This window comes from Agelaius tricolor, unplaced genomic scaffold (assembly GCF_023055355.1).
Source record: "Agelaius tricolor isolate 1412-34295 unplaced genomic scaffold, bAgeTri1.0.p SCAF_37, whole genome shotgun sequence".
In the NCBI taxonomy this organism is placed as follows: domain Eukaryota; kingdom Metazoa; phylum Chordata; class Aves; order Passeriformes; family Icteridae; genus Agelaius; species Agelaius tricolor.
Window position 1 is genome coordinate 3,835,159 of NW_027269297.1, and position 20,496 is coordinate 3,855,654.

Here is a 20,496-nt window from a genome sequence, read left to right on the forward strand (position 1 = left end):
ACATCTGTCATCTCAGCAAAAAAAAATTCAGAGAGACAGTTCTTTCTTCCCTGTTTCTCCTCAGCTGGAACTCTCTGGACCTGATATTTATGACAAGTAAGTTCCAACTTTAAATCAAAGAACTGCCACAGTCACTGAAGATGAATAAAAAGTTTTTGGGTGTATGTACAGGGCCTTGCTCAAAGAAGTAGGAATGAAGTTAATGATGTTTTTACCTTGCACCAGGAGGAATCCAGCTGATTCCCTCAGTGAGGGGAGCACTGGCCAGAGCTGCAAAGCCCATAACAACCATTCAAATGGCACAGCTGAGAAGTTTCTCCTGCAATCACAACTCCAAGACCTCCCACATGCTTGTCACTGCCCCTCAGGTGTGCTGGCAGGTCCTGGTCTCCTCTGCTCCCTCTCAGAGATGTAATGCAGAGCTTCTCCCCATGCCAGCTCTGTTCTCCCAACAATGTGACCCCTGGCACAGGACAGGCAGCCCACCTTGCTGGGCTCTGGGCTGAAATGTGATCAAGAAATAATCATGGGAAAAACGGGAATTTTGTTCAAGTTATTGAAGCATGAGGCAGGGATATCAAAATGGAAGATACAATAAAAAAAAAGTCACAGTAGCATTTCAGGCATGCAGTAGCTTCAAAGCCAAATGAGTAGATGGAATCACAGAATAGCTGGGGTTGGAAGGGATCTCTGAAGATCACCCAGGCCAAGTCCCTGCCAAGGCAGGGTCACCTGGAACAGGTGACACAGGAACATGTCCAGGTGGGTTTGGAATGTCTCCAGAGAGGGAGACTCCACACCCTCCCCAGGCACCTGATCCAGGGCTCTTTTCCCCTTCCTCATGTTGGGGTGGAACTTGTTGTGTTTTAGTTTATGGCCATTGCTCCCTGTCCTGTCACTGGCACCACTGAGCAGAGTCTGGCACCATCCTCTGACAGCCCTTGGGGATATTTATGTGCACTGATCAGATCCCCTCTGCTCCAGACTAACCAGACCCAGCTCCTGCAGTCTCTCCTCAGATGAGAGATGCTCCAGACCCCTCATCACCTTTGGTCCTCTCCAGCAGCTCCTTGTGTTACTTGAGCTGTGCACAAGGACCTGCACAGGGAACAGGCAAAGGCTGCTTCTGGAAGGGAGCTGCTCTGAGAAACCAGAAGGTCACACAGCTATGACAAAATGGTTCCAATTAGTTCCCCCTGCTCAAATGGGCTTCAAAAACAAACAAACTCAAGATAGCATTGACCTGGCATCTCATAGGTGAGTAACCTTTTAGTCTGGCCTGTAACATTAATGTGAATAGATGAAATTGCTACTGTGAGACACGACCCAAAGGAGCAAGTGGCAGCTCCATCACCGGCCCAGCATCTCCATGGTAACACCCTGACCTACGTCTTTGTTCCCTCTGTAAGCCAACAACAGATTCCACAGCAAGTTCCAGGATACACCCACACCATCCTTGCACTGGCTGATGCTAGAAGAGACCTGAAGCCCTCAGAGATGGCATTTCACATCCTTGCTTTGTCCTGAGCTCAGGCCACCTACAGCTCCCTCCAGAGCACGGGCTCTTCCCAAAAAGGCCACCACCACCTCATCAGCACAGGGACGGACTGAGAGCAGAGCCAGCAGCACTGCTGGGTCTGTCCTGGGGACAGGACAAACATCCTCTAGAGAAAAAAACCAACCTGGTGCTCACTCTGAACCAGGCTGGGCTGGCAGCTCCATAGTGTAAACCCAGGAGATGGAATGTCCCTCTCAGAGCACTGCACAGCTGCAGCTTTACCTGCTGGTGGCACAGGAAGCTCAGCTCACAGGTTACTCAGCTTGAAGCACCTATGAAGCCTCACCTGGGGTCTCTCTAACTCCATGCCACTTTCTGGCAGCATCAGGCAGCTCCTCTGTGCCTGGCTGCTCCCTCCACACACACTCACAGCCAAAGCCCAGGCTCCAAACACAAGTGACTGATCCAGTGGTGGCTCCACACCCAGCACAGGCACAAACATGGTTTTGCTCCTGCCACCCCTCCCCACTGCCACTTGGCTTGGGGATGCTTTGCTCCTTACACACTCACATTGATGACTGAAAAATCATGCATCATGCAAAAAACAAAGGGAAGACACAAAGATTACTTTTTTTGAGCTTAAAAAGAAGTTTTTCCAGTTTCAGGTAACTGCCTCCTTTGGTTTGTCCTGCTGGTCCAGTAACCATGCTGGTTCAGCAGGAGCCATGGAGAATTTGGCTCACGGCTCCTGCCCAAGACCCCTCACCCCTGCAGCACCAAGGACACTTTATATTGGATCTCACCCTTTCCCACACAGCTTGCCCAGAGCAGCTGGTCACAACAGGCAGCCCAGTGCTGCATCCTCCAGCTCCCCACTCCAGCAGCAGCAGCTGCCCTCCCAATAACCCCACTGAGCAAAACAGACTAAAACAGTAACAAGAAAAACCTCCCACAGCTCCCTCCCGATCCTTGTGTCTGAATCCCAGCTCACACAGATCCCTGCTTCCCCAGACAGCAGGGAATTTCTCAAAGGCTCTGCTTGCTGTCCTTCTCAATGTCACTGCCCCATGCCCTGGTACCTTTTCTTCTCACAGTTCCAGAACATGGAGATAAAATCTAATGTGCATTATCTCAGTGTGGGGCCTCTGACACCTAAGCTGGAGAATGTCCAAAATTCCATGAGTTCTGTAAGACTGTGTGATTACTTATTCCATGCTTTATTCTCTGCAGCCTTTTTACACTTCCCTTTCACATTTTAATCCCTTTCTGTATCTTTCTTCTAAGTCTGTCCCAAGGGACACCCACTTCTACATTAAAAGTACCAGAAAGCTACAATAGTCAGCAAAGACTCAGGCCACAGCCTTGGAGGCAGAGTGAATGCTGAACGAGACAGAGTGCTCTTCGTGGGAACCCTCCCAGACCTCCAGCCTGCATAAATAAACCAGCAATCAACAGAGGCAGGAAGAGAGCAGGAGATGCATCAGCAGCCTGGCACCCTCAACACATCCATATCCTGTCACCTGCAGCAGAGTCCAACCCTCCCTTTCTCTCTAATTCCTCAAAATATTTTAAAGATCAGGGGAAAAAAATCTGAATTATCCCAAAGGGACAACCCCCTCCATCCTCTGCATTCATACCCCACCACCAGGCAACTGCCTTGCTCCAAAAGGGAAACAGAGGGAAGAAAATTCTGTATGGTCATCATCCCTGACAAAACCTCTGAGAAAGAGGAGAGGTAAATGCACCTCTGCAGTCAACTGGGAAAAAACTCTTCCAGGATAAGACTCTCTTCCAGGAGAATTGCATAGGAATAGTCACACAACATTGCTGAGCCATGAAGTTCTCAGGCCTCACATGAGCAAGAATCAGAAGCTGTAACCAACAAATGCTCCCCCTCACCTTTCTTCCCCCCAGGTACACCCTGCAACACCTGCAAGCCTCTGTACCTGTGCAGCTCCACACCCTGCCCCAGCAAAGCAAACAGAGCATGCACACTGCACTTTAACTGAAAACAGAAGGAAAACACAGCCTTGCACATAACTCAGCCCTTGGACGAGGCAGCTGGCCTGTCCTGCTGATCTACAACCCCTCTGCAGCTCTTCATTACCACTCCCCAACCTCTCCAAGACATTCTGCCACACACAAACACACAAGCTCTCCAGAGGAGCCACCACAAATACAAGTTATGACTGAAGGAGCAGCTCTTTGATCAGCTGTGGAATGTGAAGTTATGAGGGATGCAACAGCCATTGTATCTTTTCCTTTCCTTGGAGTCAAGGGACTAAAAAGATAAAAAAATGCAAACTGAAATGGACAATCCTCAGAGAAGAAAGTGCAGCAGAAGTGGAGCAGGTTGGGGCAGTGTCTGCACACCTGGCATCTCCCATGGATCTCCTGGGGCTGCCTGGGCTGTCAGAGCTTCACCCCTCTGCTGAGGAGCTGAACCAGCACATAAAGCAGCAAAGAACTGACATCCCAAAGATTCACACCCGCCTCATTTTCTGCATGAGGACTGCCCTGCACAGGGGGAGAGAAGGGTTCTAGCTCCTGGGTCCAGAGAAGGAGGATCCTGCCCTTTTCTCCTCCAGTTATGCCTGCATTGTCCCACTGATGGCTCTGCCACCTTCCTGCTCCTCAAAATCCACACCTCTTTTCCCTCACTGCATTCATCAGTGACTTTAAACATTTCTTAAACCATTTTTTTCTGGACTGAACCAAGGCTTGCCTCCTTCCAGTCATATTTAGGCCAGAGCTTTCATCCCAGCTCAGTTTGCTGGCAGTGCAGGCAGCACCTGGGTGCACAGCTGGGGTTTTGACAGCAGAAACAGGCCTGTCCCACCAGGTACAGCACTCAGGTGAAAGCTCAGAGCTGACAGACACACACAGGCACTGAGGGTTTGATTCTTTGGAGCACTGTGCTTTCAGGACCTAAGGCACCAACCCATGCAAGTGGGAATTCAACAGCACAGCATGCAGGTGCTCTCCCTGCTCACACTGCCTCTGCTGCTCTCTGAGGAGCTGGAGCCCATTCAGGTCCCTCTGGATCTGTGCTATGCCTTCACCTTCTGCAGCAGAGCCCTTCCTTTGCTTCCCTGCAGGCACTGGGGGCAGCTCACACTGCAGCTCCAGCACCCTGCCCAGCCAAAGGTGAAGCCTCCAGAACTTGAACAAGTGATGCTGAGATGGAATTTCTGCAGGAAGGAAAGATGTGACTTCCCTGTCATCAGGCTGCTGGGATGAACTAAAAGGAGCCAAATTTTCTACTTGCAGTGTTTTTTATTGGATAGCAACCTTCCTACTGGGGTTATTTATAAAGAAGTGTTACAGACTGTGTTAAGTTATACATTGCAGAATTTCAGAAGATGACTTAAAAATGACGATTCTTTTTTTCCCTCCCCTCTTCCTCAGAATTTAGAGTAATTTCTAGGGAATTTTATTCCTTTCCAAGTGAATACTTAAGGATCCCATAAGTATTGTGGCATTTCCAAATGTGTTTCTCACTGCTTCATTCTTGCCTGTGGCAACTACATTCTCCTGGATTCAAAAACAATCTCAAGGCTGATACACCAAGGGGCAGTGGGTGAAAGGCTTCCCTGGAGAGCTTATGGATGTCACAAGCAGAGACAGGGCTGAAATGCTGCTCTGGGGAGCCTGGCTGTGACACATGATCCAGGAGTCACATCAGCTCCATTCCCATGCTCTCCTCACCCACGATCAGAGAATCCAGGAGCACCCCAAGGATGAGTTAAACAGCAGCTTTTGAAGTGCACATCAGAGAGGCTCCCACTCCCTGGATCTGACCAGGGCTGCCCAGGCCTCAAGCACCTGAACAGATCTGCAATTTCCTCTTCTCTCCATTAGAGATTCTCTGCCTGGCCCCAACACGACCCCACAGGTACTACAAGGGCACTACAAAACAAGCAGGAGCCAACACTTCTTCCTGCTGGAAACTGGGGTGAGGGGCTGCAAAAAGGACTGGCAGAGACTCCAGGAGACAGAAGCAGCTGCAGAAATGGCCACGATGGAAGGAACAAAGAAAAAGGGAATTTGCACCAAACCCCAGCCCTTCCCTTCCTACCTCCACATGCTGTTCTTAGACCAAATATTATAAGTAAAGTGTCCCTGGAGATCTTCATGAAAAGAATCCAAGACTACCTCGGTACATTGTCTTAGAGCCTTTCCATTCCCAACATTAGCACCATTCAGCCAAGGACAATGTGAAGGTCATTAGAACAGATCCCAGAGAAAAGGAAAGGACTCAGCTGGCAGCCAAAGACTGTGTGACTGCTCTTAGAGCAAGAGGCATCTCCTGGACAGGCTTAAACACACACAGCTTATCTAAAATGATAACATCACTCTACATTACATTCTATTTAATAACTTTATCCCCTGCACAGCAGCTCAACAGCACTGAACAATTTGTTGCTTTTCACACAGACTTTCTGTGGATTACACAGGACTTTCTGTAGGTTTTGCAACGAATTAACTGCCTGCAGAAAAGACACAGTCCTGTTAGAGGTCAGGTGAGTTTATCCTGCACTCTCCTGCCCATCAAGCAGAACTCATGATAAGCTGATGGGGACAATATCTACATGGAAAATAGTGACACATTAGCTAGCACATGTAGTGCCCTCGTCTAGGCAAATCTCAGTTTACCCCTGTTGAAGCAAACCCCAGGAATAAATCCAGATGTCCCCTTTGCCAGCAAGGATTTATGACAGTGAACAGAATATAACTCACCTGTTTTTAAACCCCAGTGAAAGCAAGACCTGGGAGTCACAAACCAGTGCAGAAGCCTTGTGCAGTGCAGTCACTTCCCAGCTGCAACTTCTCCTAAGCTGCAGGGGTGAATTTATGACAGGGCACTTGCCCCCTAACTGAACTCACCCCCACAGCCCACCCAAGCCTTGGGTCACCAAACTGCCTTTTCTCCTTGGGGGCACCTCCTCCTGCCTCTCTGCTGCTGAGATCTCACTGTTCATGACAGATAAATAAATGTACTTTCATTCTAAAGCTATTAACCATAGCTGCAGGCACACATAGGCATAACCAAGGCACATCAGTTCTCTTACCTGAGCCATTTCTGCCTTCAGGATGGTTTTGTGAAAGGTATTCTCCAAAAGCCCTCGCCGCTCTGTGTCCCAGCATCAGGAGGCAGCCAAGGAGAGAAAGAAAGAGTTTTGAGATGCTTAAAGCCAAGGAAAGAAGGAACAGTTCAATAGCAAGACACTGCTGTGCCCCTGCAGCTGCCATTCCCTCAGCCTCAGGTGACACCCACGGAAATTCACTGCCAGAGCAGAGAGGCTTCCTCATTACACACCAGGATTCCAGTGGTTGGTTCATCAGTTTGGTTTGCTTCATCAGTGTTTCCCTGGCCAAACTGGGAAACAGAGCTGGACTAGAAATCCAGGACTAGTTTAGGCCTTAGCTTCTCTGTTATAAAAATGAAAGAACAGAATTGAAATGCACCTGCATGAAGTCTGTGATGCACACAGGAACTGGCTCACTGTCTCCAGCCCCCCTGAATTAAGCCCCTCCTGGCAGCCCAGGAAGGAGCCACATCCACCCCAGAGCCAACCACCACTCCAAGCTCCTGCAGGTACTGAAAGCTCCCAGCTGGGAGCCACCAGAGCTCAGATGGATGCTAATGCCCATTTTACCTACCTGAAGCCTAAATTCTCAAGCCCCAGCTATGTCAGTATTTGCATTACTGGACAAGCTTATTTGAGAGTCACCCACAACCTCCCACAAAAGCAGTTCCTGCTTCTCTGATGGATTCCAGTCCTGTGGATGACTGAGATTTTACTGGTATATATTAAGAATCAAGCAAGCAGGGCAAGCTCAACCCTTATCACACATCCAGGCCCACGTAAGAGAGCAAACCTATGAATATTCCAACCAGGGAAGAGCTTTCTGCATGCAACTCACACAGGAAAGGAATCCTTGGTCAAGGCATGGAATACAGTAACCTCCAGACTCCAACTGCCAGGGCATTTGTAATGTCCTGGTGCTGTGATTGCTCTCCTGTATCTAACAGACCTGTGACTCAAGAGAGCCAATACTAGAGCCAGGTTTTCCCCAGGCATCCATTTTCCCCAGGTTTGTAGAACAATCTCTCCAAAGTCTGTAGCTGAGCTGCCACTGGGCAGCCCAGGGTGGAGACTGGCAAAGAGGGAGGTGAAACAGCCACCTACCTCCTTGGCAAGCCAAGCCAAGCCAAGCCAAGCCAAGCCAAGCCAAGCCAAGCCAAGCCAGAGCTGAGCACCCTCAGCCCTCAAGCACATCAGCATCTCCTGGGGAAGGACAAGATTTGCAGCAACAGAGAAGACTCCCCACCCCAAGGCATCACATCCACTGTCCTCCTCCTTCAGGGGTGCTCAGCCTCAGAACATGCTCTCCAGCTCAAGCTGCTGCAAAAGGCTCATAATGGCCATTAAACATCTAAATGGGAAATGGCTTTGACCTCCAAAACCACCTTCTGCTTTGCATATCCCAGCTTGTGTAGGCAGGATCTTCCCCACTGCTTTTATGCACCCCCTCCCAGAGGAGAAAAGGTTAACAAGGCTCCAGTGCACTTCCCAGAGTGACTGGAGGGAGTGGGAAGTCCATTTGTCTTCCACAGCCAGCAACACAGGATCAATATGAACAATGAAGAAAGAGTAATTTAATCTCTCTGGGACTAAATTTCAGCACAGTCAAATGCAAAATGCTTTGGAGCAGCACAGCTGGAGCTGTGCAGGAAGAAAGGTTTAAGCTTCTGTATCTTTTCATACTAACAGACAATGCTAGGTTTTCCCTGGTTTTGGATTCTTACATGTCCAGCTCCAGGCTGTACCTTTAAACACTGCCTTGGGGTGGCAGCTGCCCAAACTGTCCCCCTCAGTGCCTAACACCCCCAGAGGTGGTCACAAGGAGGCTCTGTCACACGGGGAGCTCTACAACCAGCCCACAATCCCCACTGTGAAAGGCAAAGGGGTGACCATCATGGTTCACCCACCCAGCAGGACAAGCACCTCATGGATGTTCCTGGCACCCTCAACCTTTCTGCCCAGGCAAAAAGCAAGACTTGATCCTGGAACAACACACAAGTTCAAAATTGGGAACTGGAGTGTGGCTGCTTCATGGAAGTGGTTGAGTCAAATTCCCTGGAAGTGGGGATGTGGCACTTGGGGACATGGTTTAGTGATGGATGTGGCAGGTTTTGGTTTGCAGTTGGACTCACTGACCTTGGAGGTCTTTTCTAACCTTAACAGTTCTATGACTTTAACATTAGGCAATTCAGCTGCAAGAAAATTCCTGAGCTGCTCCTGTAGTCCATCTCAGAGCTGGTGAAAGCTCAGCCAAAGCTGTGGCTGATCCTGCACACCACCAGCAACAGCATGGCTTTAATAAGATGGCTGGGCATGAGATTCTGAGACCTCTTCCACCGAAATTTCTGGGACTCCAAGGCTTCCCATGGAAATGTCTGTCTTTGTGAGGCATCACCAACACCATTCGCAAATGGGGAGGCACTTAGGCCATTGGGAAAAACTTTGAGGCTTCTCTTTTGCATCGGCAGTCATTCCATGTAGAAAAAATAATAGCAAGCAAGTTCTCAGGTAAATTATCAGTGAGAGAACATGGTGATTTACACAAAAAATGCTGAAATATGATGATAAATCTCTAACTAGATCAAAAGCTCCACGAGCTCCAAATTCATGTCACTGTCTCCATTCATCTCTTTGCCAGTGCCCGAAGCTGTTTTGTCTGTCTGAAAATCTGAACCAAGGTTTCACCTTTAACTTGCAAACCATGGGCTCAAAAAACCAGAACAAAGCACTTCCTAAGCCCAAAACTGATAACTAGCTACGACAGAGCCAGAGAAGCACTGCTGCCCTCCAGCCCAGTGTATTCCATGGTGAAAACGGTGTCACTCAGTAAGAGCCCCAGCTGGAAGGCGCTGCAGTGTCTCTGACCTCACTCTCGTTTCCCTACACAGAGGAGGGAGGAGGGTACAAGCCCAGGTGCCAGAGCTCCTAGAGAACAGGTCACACCCAGAGATCAGGCCATACCCAGAGCTCTGGTGCAGGTCTGGGTAGAAGCTTGGAGGGCTGGGCATTGCTCAAAAGCATTGCTCCCTGCCCAGGCTGAGCCTGCAGCTCTGTCCTGGCCGTTCCACCCCAAGGCTCCCAGAGCCTTCAAGCCAACCCAGGAGCAAACAAACACGGACACGTGGGCACAGCTCCCCAGCCCTGGTGAACACAGCACAGCGTGCAGCAGGGGGTTTCCAGCCAATTACACCCGAAACTTGCCACTAATTATTGTGCCTATTATCTCAGCAGTTCCCTTCTGCACTCCTGCTTCCCCAGTGCCCTCGGCTCCTCCTTGGCCGTGCCTCAGCGATCTCCTGCAGATGCCTGCACGTGCCCTTTGCCAAGGGGACTCTGATGGCCACACTTGCTCCTAATGGCCACCTGCCCCTTGCCAAGCCTTTTGTGCTCCTCCCCTGCCCTCACAGTCCCCTCAGCTCACCAGCACTTGCCTGCATTGTTACTGTGCCATTGCTCCACTCTCCCTGCTACAGTAAAGCCACGATTCAAACAGATGGCAGCTGTTCTATTCATCCCATTCTTTTCTCTCTCTTTTATCTGTTACCACAAGTCACACAATCAGACTTTTCCTCAGCTCAGCTCTGCCTCCACTATCACTGCCAAAGGAGTTCAAGCCCCCTCACACCACTGGACAGCACTGGACATAAACCCCTTCAACTGGGCTCTGAGCAGAGACACCTTGGGATAATTTAAGAGCAAGAGATGGAAAAGAAAGCTTGTTTCACATAAATGAGATGAATACAAGGTGCCTCACAGCTCCATGGGCCGGTGAGCTATAACCCTGAGTGTATGACACTGCAAAAGCTGCATACCAATGAGCAGGTAGCACTGAGAGGTGATCAGCTGATGACAGGACAAGTTTAGCCCTGACTCATCTGTAGAGAGGTTTTCATTCTAGTGGCAGAGCAGACCTGCATGTCACACAGTCAGCACAGCTTGATTTAACAAAAGGACATCAAGCAGGGACCAGGGCTCTAGCACACTGTGCTGCTGAGCCTAACCAGCACAGACAAGCCTCAGAAAACACCAGCATTTCCTCCAGAATTCCATCAGAAAGGCTCCAGGGAGGGAAGGAGGGACGGGGCAGCACAATACAGGCAGCAAAGGCAGCTGCCCTTCTGGGGCATTTTCCAGTACTCACTGTGCCTCAGATGTCAGAGCTGGGCTCGGGTCTGGAAGAGCACTGTGAGGAGGCACAGACAGTCTAGACAGAGATTTGCTCGAAGGAGCAAAGCTGCCAAATAACAAAGATCTCAATTACAATGTAATAAGCACAGAATGGCCTTCATGTCTCTGAAATAATCACATCAACAGGATAAAAGGGGCCTTGATGCACACAAGCAGCTATGAGAAACAGATGCACATAAATTTATCCACCAAACTGACACTTACAGAGTGAAGAAATGCAGATTGAAACACTCAGAGATACAGGAAAGACCTCAGATAACTCCATTTAGCAGTAAGCTCAGCAAAACCTGGACTATTCAGGAGTATTACATGGAAAAACAAAGAACACCCACCACCTTCTCATGCTCCTTCAGAAGTAATGCCCAGAGAAGTTGCAGCAGGAATCTGTTGTGACAGCATCTGACAGTGCTGCATCTCAGGCATACAGGAGAGAAGAGACCTGCATCATCAGGACCTACATCCTCCTACAGCAGCAATCCTGCTCTTGTCACCAAGCAGAGAAGGGAACACCTCCAGCACAGCCACAGTTAATAGCTCAGTCATTAAAGACTGGTGACACCTACGTTATTTAAGCCTAATAGTAACAATACCCTGACAAAAATTAGTTTTCTAAAATATCTATGTAGAGAAATGGTAGCTGGAAAATTTTAATTTCAAAATTCTCACACTCAATAAGGGGAGATTGGATGTCGGCAATGGGTCTTAGAGACTCCACAGTATTGGAGTAATTTATGATCATGAAGTTTGGACAGGAGAAGAGAGGAAGAGCAGCAGAAGTTAAAAGAAAAAGGCAATCAAAGAGACAGTTCATACCATTCCTCAGATAATTCACAAGCAGAAAAGAAGAATCTAGACTCCATGAAGAACCCCAAGCTAAGCCAAAAATCACTCACGCAGCAAGAAGCCTGGGATAAGGTACATGGTCACTTACCTCTGCATTTCATCAATGAAAAATCCACCCTTTCACTAATGCTGTGTTCAAAGCCACTCTTCATCCCTCTCTAGGCAGGAAGAGAGGGAGTTAGAACAAACTCTTATCTCTCTGTGGGCTATCCTGGACTAGATGCCAAGGTCATGGAATTGGGCAAGACAAACTACACTCTCAATTCAAATATTTCCTGTGCTAATGACTGCGAGAAGAGATGGTTCTGGAACCCCCAGCAAAAGCCTCATGTCTCTTTGCTCTCACTGTCACATTCTCCCAAAGAACAGCTGTAGGCCAGCACAATACAAAGCAGAGCTGCAGGAAAACATCTGCTTTATTGCCTCATTTGGGGTGCCAGTGTTTTCCTGCAGGTGTCAAGGGACCAAGGGCAAGGAAAGCCCATTTCTGAAGGGCTTTGGTTCATCTGCACCCTTGGAAAAGTTCTGAGGAAGCCAAGAAGCACAGGTGAGATAGGCACAGCCCGGGCCCTGGAGAGGCTGCCAGCAGAGGGGCAGCACCAAGGTCACCGCTCAAGGACAACTGCGTCAGCCCTGCCTTCGGCACCGGGGCCCAGGAGCTGCAGGGCAATAAAAGCACACGCAGGGAGGGAACAATCCCTCCTGGCAGGGAGATCTCACATCCAAGCCCTTCACAGGAGATCACAGCAGCAGCACCAAGCACAGCCTTTCCTGGGCGTGCAGGGCGCTGCAACTCCCCCAGGAGAAGACACCACGGAGACCAAAGTCAGCAGCATCGAGGGTGCTCTCCACAGCACTGGCACACAGCAATTGTGTCCTTAGTTTGTAAAATGCTATTTAAAAGACCCAGCACACAACAAGCTGCATGGAGCTTAATTAATGCTCCTGGGACATGAAACTCCCCTGAGTGGCTCTGCAGAGATTTTAATTTAACAATCTAGGGAGCCTGCACCTCCTGCCTGGATCCCATTACTCACACCAGCAAACAAGCCCTGCTCCTTGCTCAGTAGAACAGCCAAGTGTGCACATGCACTCCAGCCACACGTAAGAAATACACACCATGGTCACCTGGACTTGCAGCAGAATTCCAGGAGAGGATTTTTCTCTCTAAAGAGAAGTCATGACAAATATGAACAGGACAGAGCCCAGAAGAAGCAGAGAAGCAATCCCAGGATCCCCCAGCTGCCTACACCCACAGGGCACATGACCATTGCAGCAGTGCTACCCACACAGGTGACCCAAGTGCCCAGCCCTTGTGGGGTGGACAGAACAGTCTCTCTGCAGCCTTACCCAGTGTCCTACAGAGTCCTCACTGTAGATAAAGATGCAGGAGATACATGGAGGAGAAGCCAGGGCAGAGCAGAGGAGCTGTGTGTGATGTGCTCCAGGAAGCCTTTCAGCAGGTGGGTCATTGCCACTGTAGGAATTCTGAGCATGACAGAGCCCATGGTAGCAGGGACTGAGCCATGCCTGGAGCAGCAGGATGCAGGCATATGGACAGCACCTGTCACCACCAGCACCTTCTCCATGCAAAGGGACTCTGCAGGGAGCCCCTCCGCACCTTCACCGATCTCCTCAAATGATTTCTGGATCAGCAATTTCTAGCACAGGCATCAACAGGGAGACACATAAAAGCACCTGTCCTGTGCCATGGTCTATGTGACCAGACACTCCTCAAGGGCATTATGTCCCCCAGCCCAAACCCACTCATAACTCTTCTGGCCAAACCACCTTACTTCACAGAGACACCACAGAGCCCCCACAAACCTGTACCTGCAGCTGTCAGCAGGTATGGAGCAAACCAGAACCCCCGAGGCACCTCCTGGGCTCCACACAGCTGATAGAACCTGAGGAACATCTGCCCACCCTGATGCAGGCTAACAAGTCATTATGCTCAAAACACATTAGTCGCTCCCAAACACCCACACTAGCATTTGAAATCCTACCAATTACTGAGTGTGCTGTTTGTGTGACTGCCTAATCCCACTCCCAGAACCCCACCACAGCACTTATGGTGCTTTACGTGTCCTTTCTGTATACGCACCTGGCTGACATCACCGCAAAGAATCCACCTCCAAACCTCTGAATGCCATGGAAAGCATTCATGTTTTCATTACTGCTTATGGACAGGGTACAACAAAACGTGGGGAGAAGTTGCAGGCTCTGCCTGGAGAGCTTTCCCTCGAGATACTCCAGAGTTTGAAGGATGGATTTCTTTACAACTCAAACAGATGGCAAGGTACAAGCTTTTCATCCATTCACTTCAAGCTTTAAGACTTCTCTTTCCTCTGAACACAGCAGAGATGCAGTAATGTTGAGTTACAGAGAGAAGTGACTGAGATCTTTCAGCAACATGGATTGAGTTCTACACATGACTCCAGGTTATTCTAATGCAGTTTTGTCTAACAACACAAAGAAGGTGTTACATAATGCAGCTGAAAAGTTTAATTTCTCCCAATTTTTCCCCAGCAGCAAAGAGCCAGTCTAGCTGAAGCAGAGACAGTGACAGACCTACTCCCTGGCACAGCTGTGCTGAAGGAGCAGCTAAAAAGCTGCGCCAGTGCCCCCAAATAGTCACCGGATGACTGCTGTGACACTTGCACTGCAGCGTGGGAGAAGGGTCCTTTCACCTGGGAAAGGGCACTAAGGCAAAGCTCATCTCTGACAGCTTTTTAAACCTAAGTACCACTAAGCAGCAAATATTTTCTCGGATCTCCCTTGCTTGATACTGAAAAGCACTGGGATCAGGCAGTGAGTGAAATACTACACTGTAGGACAAGCAATATAAAACCAGAACAGGCACAATATAGAACCCAAATCCCTTGACTGGTCCATGTAGCGGCTCGGGACGCTGCGGGGAGGGCAGACGTGGTGGGTGCAGATTTTCAGAGAGCAGTTTTTCCATTCAAAGGAGCGAGACCCCTTGAAGGAGGCTGCTGACTTTGCCCTCGGACACGCGCACGGCATTTCAGCAGAGGAGAAACCACCGGACACGCTGACCGCGCTTCCGAATTCCCGACGATTATAAAGATCCATCCCTGACAAATCCACTTCTGACACGCTCTTTGCCGACCCAGCAAATAAAGCCCTGCGGGTGCTGTGGCCGGGCCGATGGCGGGGACGCCTCAGGAGACAGTCACCCCTCCAGAGGCTGAGGGTCGGCGGGGTGCAAGGGTGGCACGGCCGCCCGCTGCCACCCGCGAGTGTGCGGCTGCTCTGTGGGCATCGGGGCAGCCAGCGACGGGACCCGCCGGCAGGTGCCACTCCCCAGCCCCGGGACGGCCCTGGGGCACAAGCCCTGGGTCGTGCCCGCACTGGTACCTGGGCTCGTCCCGAGGGTCTCGGGACTCCCTCCAGCCCGGCACGACCCCCGAGGCGGCCGGGGGCGAGCAGGGTGCCGGCACCGGGGGGCCCCCCGAGGCACCGCCCGCCGCACCCTGAGCACCCACCTCACTTTGGCCGCCACGGACGACATGGCCTCGTTCCTGAGCGTCTTCCTTTTGGACACGGCTGTGCCCATATTCGCGCGGGGGGTCGCGGCCGGGGGAGCGCTCATCGCCGGGCCCCGCGGCTGCCCATGCCGGGGCGCGCCGCCGCCCCTCGCCGCCGCGCCGCCTCAGAGCCCCGCCATGCCGGCCCCCGGCCCGCGGCCCCGGCCCGCGCTGCGCTCCGCCGCGGCCGCTGCCGCCCCATTGACTGCGGCAGGAGGCAGGGAGGGAGGGAGAGAAGGAGGGACGAGCCCGCCCCGCCGCCCAGGAAGCGCCGCTATATTTGGCCAGCGGCACCTCCTCCGCCCGCCTGACATCATGGCCGGGGAGGGGGCGCCGGCCCCGCCTCAGGGGCCGCGCGGGGCGGTGGGACCCCCGCATGGGGAGCGTGGGGCTGCAGCGGGAGGAGGGAAAGGCCCAGGGACACCTCAGGGGGCTGCGGCTCCTCCCGAGGGGCAGCTCCCATCTCTGCTCTGGGCCAGGGACAGGAGCCAGGGCACGGCTGGGGCTGGGCCAGGGCAGCTCAGGCTGAGCTCAGGGCAAGGTTCTTCCCCCAGAGGGTGCTGGCACTGCCCAGGCTCCCCAGGGAATGGGCACGGCCCCGAGGCTGCCAGAGCTCCAGGAGCCTTTGGGCAGCGCTGCCAGGGATGCCCAGGCTGGGGTTGCTGGGACAGGGGCTGGGCAGGGACAGGGGCTGGCCTGGGGGATCCCTGTGGGTCCCTTCCAGCTCGGGATGCTCTGTGATTCCCTGGTTCTGCCTGAGGGGAATATCCAGCCAGCAGCCGTCAGACACGGCTGCAGGAGGAGGCCCGGGGGTATCTCCATCCCGGCTCCTTTCAGGAAGTAGACGTGCGAACCTGCAAAAAAATCAGTCATTTTCACACAAAACTGCAGCCTGCCTTTGACAGATCGGCTGAAAGATTTCACACACGATTTATTTTCCACACCAGGGCAGCTGCATCCATCTGCTCACGGGGTGGACTCGGTCACGAAGGTCAGACTATCGGGTTTTGGACACGACAGCTCTGAAGGATTGACACAAACGCCACTGGCTTTGTCCCCTGAGCAGGTCACTGCTCCCCACTGTTGTCCCAGAGCAGCAGCACAGCCATTGCCAGAGTGACTGGAGACAGCAGAGCCATGAGGGGGAGATGGGTGTTCAGAAACCTCCCTGTGGCCAGTGTCACCTGCCAGAGCAAACACCTGCCTTGAGATCATCGAGTGCCTGAAAACAAACCCAACAGAAGGAGCTGATCGACCAGTCAGCCCAGCCTTAGAGGATTTTCAATTCACACAGTCACAGAACTGCTTGGGTTGGAAGGAACCTTCATAGATCACCTATTCCATCCCATTCCAAGGGCAGGGACACCTCCCACTGTCCCAGGCTGCTCCCAGCCCTGTCCAGCCTGGCCTTGGGCACTGCCAGGGATCCAGGGGCAGCCCCAGCTGCTCTGGGCACCCTGGGCCAGGGTCTGTCCACCCTCATCATAAAAATTTTCTTCCTATCACACAGTCTAAATCTATTCCTTGGCCTCTTATCCTGGTCCTGATAAAAATTCTCCCACTATCTTCCTTATAATCCTCCTTTCAGTATATAAAGGCTGCAAGAAGGTCTCCCCAGAGCCTTCTCCATCTGAACATTCCCAACTCCTCCAGCCTTTCTTCACAGCAGAGGGGTTCCAGCCTCCAGATCAATTTCAGGGGTGTAGGTTTTGATCCCTAGGGAGGTTTGGAAAATGTTTTTCCTTAGGAAAGTATTTTAGAAATCTACTTTCAGGATACCTGAGTGACTGGGGCAGCAAATTCTTGCATATTATTCATAATACATACAGAAAAAGCACTTGAATTGTCCCCCTGACTCTGCAGGCAAGTGCAGGAACGCCAGGAACTCAGAGCCACTCATTCAATAATATTGGACAGAGGGGTAGAAGTTTTATAGATAATTAAAATTGCTACAGGTTTTGTGAAAAGAGGCAGCTGAAGGAGGGAGTGACAGACACACCTTGTCCTGTCTGTACCTGAGGAGAGGCTGTAGCATAAGCTCATGTTTCACTGTCCTTCAGAGACCCTGCATGAAGAGACCAAAAGCTGGGGAAAAGCTTCAATCCTCTCTCTCCATAGACTCCAACATAAAATCTGCAAAGAAATATAAGAGGATTTGAACAAATTAAGTCTGTTTGGTCTATTAACCCTACCCATTGAAAAATAATTTCTATAGAGAGGAAAAAAGATGAAGAAGGTACCCAATTCCCCTGGTTTTTGTGGACACAAGGAGCAGGATACAAATACCTCACCAAGCAGAATTTTATCACAATCTGAACAATTCACTATGAATAACAAATTTTCAGAGCTGTATCTTTGCTGAGGCCCAAGCTGTGAGCATAAAAAGTGACATGTCCACAATAAAGACATGGAAATACTTGACAAATAAGGTCAATCTGTGTTTCCCAACACTTTTTCCCCTTTATGTAAATTAGATGGGGGAAATGGTTTTTATTTCTATGTTTAAATATTTTGCCGGTTGAGGCAAATGCTATTCCTTAAAAATATGGTTCCTTAATGTCCTTAAACTCACCCTCCAAACTAACAGGCAGGTCTGCTCTATCCATGACACAATGGATAGGCAGGTCTGCTCTATCCATGACACAATTCCCACCAGATCTACCTGGAAGCATCCCAGAGTTGCTCACAGTGACATTTTTCATGTACAAAACAAAACCCAACCTCAATATATTGGATTTTTTCCCCCAGAATATGACTCCAATTAAATTTCTACTCATTACTTCCCCCCACCCTATTTTTTGTTGTACAGTCATGTCACGAAAGAGTTCCTACAACAGAAAAGGAGAAAAATAATCCATCTGTTTTGAATGAGCAACTGAAAAAAAACCCCACTTGTAGAGAACTGGAGCCATGCAAGCAGTTCCAGTCTCCATGAAGCTGTGCCCAGTGCTATCAATTCCCAGAATTAAAAAGCATCCAGATGGATGCCTCCATCTTCATCCCATGGTCAGACTGCTCTTACTTGTGCCTCTTGGAGCTCCCTCAGACTCTCCCTCGCCCGTTCCCAGCAAGGTCTCCCTCTCTGAGGCTGGGGAGGCTCCAGCCCAGAGCAGGGCTCACTCTGAGGATGCTCAGGGCTTGGCCCAGTGGTTTTGAACACCTCCAAGGATGGAGATGCAAACCATGCTCTGGTCCATGTCCCAGGGCTGCACCTCTCCCACAGCGAAAGATTCCCATAGATCCACTGGGAATTTCCCGTGTTGGGCTGAGTGCCCTGGAGAAGCACCCAGCCCCATGACTCCACAGCACCCCAGCAGCCCATCCCTGCAGATTCCCCTCTTGCTTTTGCTCCTTGCCTGCCTTCCTTTAGGGTTTCCTGCCTGCCTCTGGGTTTATCCCAGGCATTTAGGGGTCTGGGTTACCCCAGAAGAGGAGGCAGCCAGGGGGCCCTTTACAGCTGGAGAGCTGCCTTTGCTTCGTGCTAGGAAAAAAGTCAGGCGAGCCAGGCAGACACAGTTCCCACGGCTTCTCCATGGCAACAGGGCCTCCAGACATGCACACAGGCAAACAGGCCGAGGGGGCTGGGAGCCTCACAGCCCCTCCACCCAAACCCCAAACCTCCACTCATGGGGCTCTCAGGGGATCTCACCCCAAAACACCTTCCAAAATAACCACAGCTGGCCAGAGGAATGTTCCATCCTTCCACCAGGGAAGGTGCAATGCCCTGAAGCCCAAGCCAGGCAAAGTCCATCCCAACCAGGGATGGGTTTTGTCCACAGAAATGCATCACACTTGAAAATCTGGTGTCTCTGCATCCTGGCAAACCAAACAGCACATCTCTGTCCAGCAGAAAACTCAGAACCTCAAACCTATTAGATCTAGGTATCAGATTCTGACACTCAGACTTTAAGGAACCATTCTTTTTATATTTATAAATGTAATTTTTGTCTAAATGAGCAAAAACTGTGTATCCTGACAATTTAAATGCAAAAAAGGAGAAATAAGGCAAGCCAAAACCAGTCACAGCAGCAACCTGCAAAAGGGAGAGGGAAACAATAATAAATACTTCTTCAAGCACGTCAAGCTGGAGAGTCAGAAGTTGGCTATGGTGCAAGAGAAGCATTCATAGGAGATAAGGTCAGAACAGAAAAACAATGAATATTTTGCATCTGTAGTCAGTGAGGAAAAGCTTGGAGACGTTCCTGTGCCAAAAGTCATCTTTATATGGATGTGGCATTGGATTTGGCTCATGTTCAAGTGTCAGCAGAAGAAGTTGAGGAATAAATAGCCAAACTAGAGAGTGCAAATGCACCAGGCTGAGATGGTTCACCTAAGGGCCCAGTGAGAGCTCAGAGGTGAAACAGTTTAATTACTTAGTCGTAGCATGTAATCACTGTGTGTAACAGCCTCACTGTCTGAGAGCTTCAAGGTGACAAATGCAAAGAGTTTGGGGTTAAGACAGACCCTGAAGTCTGAGGTTCCCTCCTGGGCAAAGTGAAATTGTCACTAAGAATCTCATTAGTGCAGAGTTGGATGCATTTGAAATACTGGGAAGAAAAGAAAGTTGATTTTCCTGGAAAAAATGAATGCTTGATAAATGTATTACAGTTCTTTAGAGGGGTCAGTAAGTGTGAGGTGTAGTCTGCTTGGGTTTCCAAAAGGTCTGTCACACGAGTGTCTTACAGGAATGCAGCTACCATGGGATTAACAGAAAACACTTGAAATGGATAAATACCTGGTTAAAAGATTCCCAAAGAGCAGCACTCAATAAGCAAGCTCCTGAATGGAGGGATGACTGGAAAGGAGCCCCACAGGGACCTGGGCAGGGCTCTGCTCACTTCAGCATATTCAGAAATTATCTTGAAAATTAATTGGAAAAAAAAAAGGAATGACAAAGTTTGCAGCTGATGTTAAGGCATTCAGGGTCATAAATACATGAGACACTGAAGAATTATACAAAGACCTTGTGATAGTGAATAACTGAGCAATAGGTTCAGGACATCCAGAGGAGATAATTACAAAGATAAAGACAGGATGGAAACAATCCCAACTCCTCCAGCACTGGGCTCTGCACTGATCTTTATCCTCAGAAATAGCCTATTTTTCTTCCAGGTTCCATTGAATATCATCCTGCCCAGCCCAGATCCATGTGTGCCTCCTGCTGGCTCCTGGCTTTGGTGGGACTATAAACCCAGGAGAAGGGAAGAGACTCAGCAGTGTGGTAAGCATAAAACCAGGATAAAGGGGGGTGTTTAATGGCCCATGTGAGATGACTGCAGTTCCTGTGCTCCAAATTGAGACCAGGACTGTCTGTGGTCCCTGCAGA

At 50.3% G+C, this 20,496-nt stretch overlaps 1 protein-coding gene across 4 annotated transcripts in view; it reads right to left on the reverse strand.

Moving 5' to 3' along the window:
• NSMF (NMDA receptor synaptonuclear signaling and neuronal migration factor) overlaps nucleotides 1-15,396 on the reverse strand; it is a 49,683-nt gene extending 34,287 nt beyond the window's left edge. For 3 of the 4 annotated variants that reach the window (XM_071453682.1, XM_071453684.1, XM_071453683.1), the window contains exons 1-2: nucleotides 15,129-15,396; nucleotides 6,571-6,632 (exon numbers count right to left, since the gene is read on the reverse strand). In XM_071453682.1, the coding sequence (XP_071309783.1) occupies nucleotides 6,571-6,632; nucleotides 15,129-15,235 (169 nt within the window). In that variant the 5' untranslated portion in view covers nucleotides 15,236-15,396. The remainder of the gene's footprint in view (nucleotides 1-6,570; nucleotides 6,633-15,128) is intronic. The other variant, XM_071453681.1, reaches the window with a different exon arrangement.
• Between the last annotated feature and the right edge of the window lie 5,100 nt (nucleotides 15,397-20,496).